Here is a 7181-nt window from a genome sequence, read left to right as displayed (position 1 = left end):
GTGTTTAGATGGGAGTACAGTGTGTTTTACATAGTGTAACTGTGTTCTATCAGAGTAAGGTGTTTTATATAGTGTTTCAATGTTTAAATCACTGTACGGTGTGTTTTATGTAGTGTAGTCGTGTGTCTAAATTAGAATAAGATTACTTGAATGAGTGTAACCATCGTTGAACAAACGTTGCACTATTCAATCAGATAATGGTGACCGATGACCAATAATGAGTAAATAATTCTAAATAAACTTAATGACAATCGGATTAAAAGAAGTCGATGGGGCTTTGGTTATGACTATAAGGCGGTCAGTTATATTATTATGTTCATACTTCCATAATTGTGTATAATTGTCATTCGTTCTCTACGTTTAGAGTGTTTACCAAAACAATAGTGTTTGAGGTCTATGCTTTCCATTGTAAAACTTTCACTCACGTTGGTTAGAATTATGATTTTTTACCACATTGTCTTCAGTCTTCCAGTAATAAATACATTTTAAAGTACATCCTGAGAAACGTTGCGGTTTATGACAAGGCTACACATCATGGGAAACATAAGCATACGAACTGCCCTTAAAGAGGTTGCTAAGGGAAACGAACGCAGCCATTGTGGACGATGAGGCCTAGCTATTCAAGCATTTATAATGAAGAAAGTTTGTTGCTGACCTAGGTTTAAAACATTAAGTGTCTCTTATCCAGTTTAATGATCGGAACTTCTAATAACCTGACACATCGTTTGAAACAACATTATTTCTGTGATATCAACATAACTTTTGAAAATCTGTCGAGTCATAGAGCTCAGAATAAATCTGTCGAACCTTAGAGCTCAGAATAAATCTGTCGAACCATAGAGTTCAAAATAAACCTGTCGAGCCATAGAGTTCAAAATAAACCTGTCGAGCCATAAAGCTCGGAATATATCTGTCGACAGGAATAGTTTGAAATAAAGGTATCGTTTTTTGTTTATTGTTAGTCAGAAACATTCTAAAACTAAAATATTTTATTTATTTTGTATTGTTTCTTTGCTCATTAATATATATGTAAGAAAGATATTGGTTTCCCGAGCTGATGGTATCAAGAAAGGTATATTTTAAATAATCATTCATATCGTATTGCTATATTTATTTGTCCCTTATAAGCTATTAGGTTACCATGTTGCAGGAAAGCTCGAAACTTACTTTGACGTACACAGTTACTCATATATTTCTCTCTCTCAAGGTTCTATAATGCATCCCACCAATGGCAGTCAACCACCCCTCAGCATGATCAAACTGGAGTCTCCCGCCAACTACTACAATAGTTATTCTTCTCCGACGGACTACAGGGGATTAGATCCTCCTTCGGGGGATCACTTACCAGAGGAAGGGATGCCCTGTTCTTCCCCTACACATCAGTCCCCTAGTCCAGCTATTGGATACCGTGCTAAACGTTTACGTCGACTCTCCTTCAGCGAAGAAGACATGACTAGAACAGCTGAAACTAGCGGATATTACTGTCACTCCGCTGCTGATCTGACTAATCATGCTGTGTGGGGAAGCGACATAGAACACGGCAGAATTCACATCGTTCGTGAGTTCACTATATAAACATTAATGATGCCTATAACTGTCGAAAGAAAAATATTTATATGTTGGTTCTAAGAGTTATTTATTTTTAAAACATTGTTGTTGTTTTTTAGGTTCGCAGTTTAGCTGTCTTTGCTTAAGATATTTGGATGGCTAAAGTTTATCTGTAATTCTTATAATCTAAAATAAAGCAACGTTATTATTCTTCCTAAGCTGATTGTTATATTTTAGTAGTGGTTGTTTCACTACACTCACTAACGAAATGTAGATAGAATCGTACGTTTCCCAGGTCCTAACTTTAGTGTTATCAATAGTAAATATAGATAGAGTCCAATGTTTCGCAGGCCTAATTTTAACACTATATATCGGTATCATATGTAGACAGAATCCAATGTTTTTCAGGGCCTAATTTTAATACTATATATCAGTACTAAATATATACGTCAGTACCAAATGTACACAGAATCCAATGTTTCTCAGGGCCTAATCTTAATACTATACGTTCATTGGATTCTGTTTATATTTAGTATTTTTCTTAAGGACTATTTTTAGTGTTATCAAATGGAGACAGAATCCAGTGTTTCTCGTGGCTAAACTTAAGTATTATCAGCAGTTCTCGCTTACTGATAAGATAAAGTTACCCTTGAAATTAATATAGACTGAAATGTATTTCAATAAACGTTTTGTTGGGTTTCATCTAATTTCTTTCGTTTAATATGTCTGTACGTACACATTATAAAATGAAATTAGAATACCGGCTGATGATAAAGGATGATAAGCTGGATTTTATTACTTTTGTAGTCTTCGTTATTTCAATTGCTGTAAACTTGACGAGTGTTAATATATGTCAGTAACACGAAACACTCAAAACGTTTCTAAACATTCAGTTTCAATATGACCACTATACTAAACAATTTAACAAAAATAATAAAACATATTTCTGGCCCAACAGGAACAGGAAACCCTCCCGCTCTCACCTCTCCTCACCTGCTTCATCAAGCTAAAGTCAAGTCAGGAACACCCAACAGTTTCGTTCCTGTCAGTGGAGGGTCACCCGGCCTGAGAGAGGCTGTGATTTACCACCAGGAGGCTCCCAGGGCAAATAAAAAGCCGGTGTCTCCTCATAACAGTGAAAGTACGTTCATTTATAACTCATGTTAAAATGCTATCATAACTCGTAAACTACTTTGTTTGTTTTTCGATGTGGGCGTGGCTGAAATACGTCAATCAAAGTGGTGCTCGTCTCCTGTTTCATTATAAAACGCTATGTTAAACTAGTTGTACAAGACAACGACAACTTCTACATGACAGAAGGCATGAAATAGAGGACTATTCACTCTTTGTTTGAAAGTTTTTCAGTAAGGTGTATTTTGAATAACAATTTTTAAGTTCAATGAACTTTTAAAAGTCACTTTACGAGGATAGAGGGCTAATGTTTCAAGTTTGTTTTTTTACATAAAAAAGATCGTAAAAGAAAAGTACAAGTGAAAGGAGTTTTATATTTCTCAGGTTCCTCAGATTTTATTTTAAGCATGAAGTGTAAACTACACTTCTGCCCTAAAATGCTTATGTATGATTGATAGTGAGTTAGTAATGTATGTCTAGTCCTCGTTGTCGCACGTGTTTTATAAGTATGATTGGTAATATTCAAACGAGTTAACTAATCATCGCACGTGTTTTATAAGTATGATTATTAATATTCAGACGAGTTAAGTAATTTGTGTCTAGCTATCGTCATCGCACGTGTTTTATAAGTACAAGTGAAATGAGTTTTTTATTTCTCACATTCCTCAGATTTTTTTAAGTACGATAGTGTAAACTACACTTCTACATTATGCCATTTAACCATCAAATAACCATATATAACACAAAGAGTGTGAACTGATGAAACTGTCTACTTACTGGTTGTAACATCATGTGTTAAACTTGCCAATAGTCAATATTAAGCTGTATAATTAACTGATGAAACAGTCTACTTACTAGTATTTATACGTTGTAACATCATGTGTTAACCTTGCCAATAGTCAAATTTAGGCCCTATAATTAGCTTATGAAACAGGCTACTTACTAGTATTTATATGTTGTAACATCATGTGTTAAACTTGCCAATAGTCAATATTAAGCTGTATAATTAACTGATGAAACTGTCTACTTACTAGTATTTATACGTTGTAACTTCATGTGTTAACCTTGCCAATAGTCAATATTAAGCTGTATAATTAACTCATGAAACTGTCTACTTACTAGTATTTATACGTTGTAACATCATGTGTTCACCTTGCCAATAGTCAAATTTAGACCCTATAATTAACTGATGAAACTGTCACTTACTGGTATTTAAACCACGTGTTAAACAGTTTATTTAACATCACCTTTAAATGATGAAGCGATAAAAAAAATACTACTTAAGGTTTATGTTACAAAATATATTTATTTTTCTCAGCTCTGACTCATCAACCAGGAACAGTAAACTTAGCTTGTCCACCTTCGTCCAGCCTGGGGGGTCCCGTACCTCCTTCTGGATCGTATAATTTGGGGTCAGGCCTCGGAAAATACCAAGAAAATGGAGATACGTTTTCTGACTTTGTTAACCTTGTTTGTCAAGAAGCCCAAAGTGCTGTACCTCAGCAGGTCAGTAGTAGAAGGACGCCAATATTTTAATTATCTTTGGGTGCAAACTTCTGTTTATATAACTTCCGATATGCTGAGACTAATATCAAAACATATAAAACAAATAACATTTTTGTAATAAGGCCCATAGAAACAGTTTAATTTTAACCCTATTGTTTGCTATCTTAGGCAAATTATTCTTTAAACACTCGCTGCTTCCTAGAAGTAAGTTGTTTCTTCATGAGCCTTTTAGCTTTTCCTAAAGATTGCGTTTTGAAATAAACACAATTTCATTCGCTTAGAATTATTTTACATCTTAGACGGGGTTTGCATAAGAAAACAATTTTTATAAAAGTAATTATCCAATTACCAAAGTTTTTTTTTCTCTTTTAAACAAAACAGTTAAATTGAATTCGGAAGACATCAAACAAACACACTAATTCAAATCCACCATAAATAAATAAATTATTATGTAAAGTAGAAAAATAACTAAACTGTGTTAACCGAGCTCTGCTGTCGATACATAAGTTCAACTTAAAATCAATGCTAGCCTTATATTTTATTATTATAGTGTAATATTATAATGTTTGTAGGCCTAGCGTATAATGTTCTACTGTAATATTATAACGTTTATAGGTCTAGCGTATAATGTTTTATTATTATAATGTAATATTATAATGTTTGTAGGCCTAGCGTATAATGTTTTACTGCTTTACTGTAATATTATAACGTTGTTGCGTCAGCGAGGTCACGTGACTAGTGTCACGCCACCTCTCGAACCATCGGGAATAGTCGGGAGATTACTAGATATAGGGTAGGCTGGTATATATATATAAGAGGGTGACAACGTGACGGGACAATGTGTGTGTAGGTAGTGAGTAATTGAACTGCAGTCAGGAAGTATTGTTGAAGTTAACGTTAGTTGTTAAAACGTTTGTAAAAGAGCGACTGTTGAAAATAAATGTATCGGTAAAGTTATATTCAGAAAGAATAAACCAGTTTTATTAAGTAAGGACTTGTGCCGCTAAAGTTTCGTCGGAACGAAGTTACGGAAAATCAATTAACAAACGGAGACGTAACAACGTTTATAGGTATAGCGTATAATGTTTTATTATTATACTATAATATTATAATGTTTAGACCTAGCGTATAATGTTTTATAACTATAGTGTAATATTATAATGTTTAGGCCTAGCGTATAATGTTTTATTAATATAGTGTGATATTATAATGTTTGTAGGCCTAGCATATAATGTTTTATAACTTTACTGCACTATTATAATGTTTGTAGGCCTAGCATATAATATTTTATTATTTTACTAGATTGGAGTTATGTAAAATCCCCTTGGGTTCCCCGCCCTTCCTTCAAAGTTAAGATGATTGTTGTCCCTGTAAATTTGTGTGACCTATACAGTTACGATAGTTTTCCCCTGTAATCTCATGCCACCTATACAGCTAAGATAATTGTCCCTGTAAACTGACTTGGCCTATATAGGTAAGATAGTTTTTATCCTTGTAAACGTATGTGGCCTGTACAGTTAAGTTAGTTTCTGGTCCCGTAAGCTCGTGTGATCTATGCAGTTAAGATAGTTCTTGATCCTGTAAGCTGGCGTGACCTAACTAGTTAAATTAGTTTTTGCCCCTGTAAGTTGATGAGACCCATACAATTATTTTTTGCCCCTGAAAGCTGAAGTGATCTATGCAGTTAGAATAGTTTTGCCCCTGTAAGCTGATGTGAAATCTACAGTTAAGATAGTTTTTCTGCATTTTTAAGTTCGAGTCTAATACATATATAGTTCTGTTGCTAAGCGACACAGACGAACAGAGCGTTACCAAAAGACAACTGGCTTTTATATATATTAGATTGTAATAATATAATGCATAAAAGCCTAATGTACAATGTTTTATTACTTTTTAGAAATAATACAATGCTTAATTGATTTTATAGTAATAATATAACGTTTACAGGCTTACCAGCAACGTTTTATTACTTTATTGTGATAATATACTGTTTAAAGGCCTGGCGTATAATGTTTTATTACTTTACTAGCTTATAGCTCGTTAAAAATGACGGAGCAAATACTACCACTCCCACCCCATAGTATATCCTAACCTCACATTTCATAGCTAACTGAAATAAATAAATTTTGCGAAATCAAGCTTGACCAACAAAGAGGCAGAAAAGTGCAGTCACGACAGTCAAATGTCGGGTAATTCCTTTGTTAGCCAATCAGAATTAAGATCCTTCATATTTTTTTTAAGTCTATGTACTGAAAGTATAAACTGAAATGTATAGACAACAAAATATCCCATAATAGTTAAAAACTACAGCATAACATCGCATAATAGTTAAAAACTACTGTATAACATTCCACAATAGTTTTAAACATCACTCTATAACATCCCATGCTAGTTAAAACTCTCTAACATCCCATAATATTTAAAGACCACTGTAAAATCCCATAATAGTTAAAGACCACTATAACATCCCATAATAGTTAAAACTACTGTATAACATCCTATAATAGTTAAAATACTCTTATGTATGGTCTATAACATCCTCTAACACTTAAAAACTACTGTATAACAATCCATAATAGTTTAAATACTATAACATCCATAATATTTTTGTTGCTAAGCGACGATGTATATTGTTGATTATTACCAAAAAAGGAGCGTGAAAGCATTCTGGGCAGTATAACATCCCGTAAATAGTTAAACACCGCTCTATAACATCACATAATAGTTCAAACTACTCTATAAAATCCTATAATAGTATTGTTGCTAAGCGACGAAATATATTGTTGTGCATTACCAAAAAAGAAGCGTGAAAGCGCTCTCGACAGAGTGACACAGGGAATAAGGCGTATTTATAGAATAATTAGTGGTAAAAATCAGTTAGGTTAACAACTTCTAATATAGCATACGTAGTGCTATTAAACTGTATTCAGTGTATAAATAGTGCTACTAAACTGTATTCAGTGTATACTTAGCGCTCCTAAACTGTATTCAGTGTA

At 33.5% G+C, this 7181-nt stretch overlaps 1 protein-coding gene across 1 annotated transcript in view; it reads left to right on the top strand.

The window, feature by feature from the left end:
- Nucleotides 1-1215: 1215 nt before the first annotated feature.
- Nucleotides 1216-7181, top strand: part of LOC106472931 — a 15385-nt gene continuing 9419 nt past the window's right edge. The window contains exons 1-3 of the mRNA XM_013933601.2: nucleotides 1216-1558; nucleotides 2507-2689; nucleotides 3998-4185. Of these exons, the coding sequence (XP_013789055.2) occupies nucleotides 1216-1558; nucleotides 2507-2689; nucleotides 3998-4185 (714 nt within the window). The remainder of the gene's footprint in view (nucleotides 1559-2506; nucleotides 2690-3997; nucleotides 4186-7181) is intronic.

Source organism: Limulus polyphemus, unplaced genomic scaffold, assembly GCF_000517525.1.
Source record: "Limulus polyphemus unplaced genomic scaffold, Limulus_polyphemus-2.1.2 Scaffold5744, whole genome shotgun sequence".
Lineage (NCBI taxonomy): Eukaryota > Metazoa > Arthropoda > Merostomata > Xiphosura > Limulidae > Limulus > Limulus polyphemus.
Note: the sequence above shows the minus strand (reverse complement) of the source record. Positions and strands in the feature narration are given on the sequence as shown.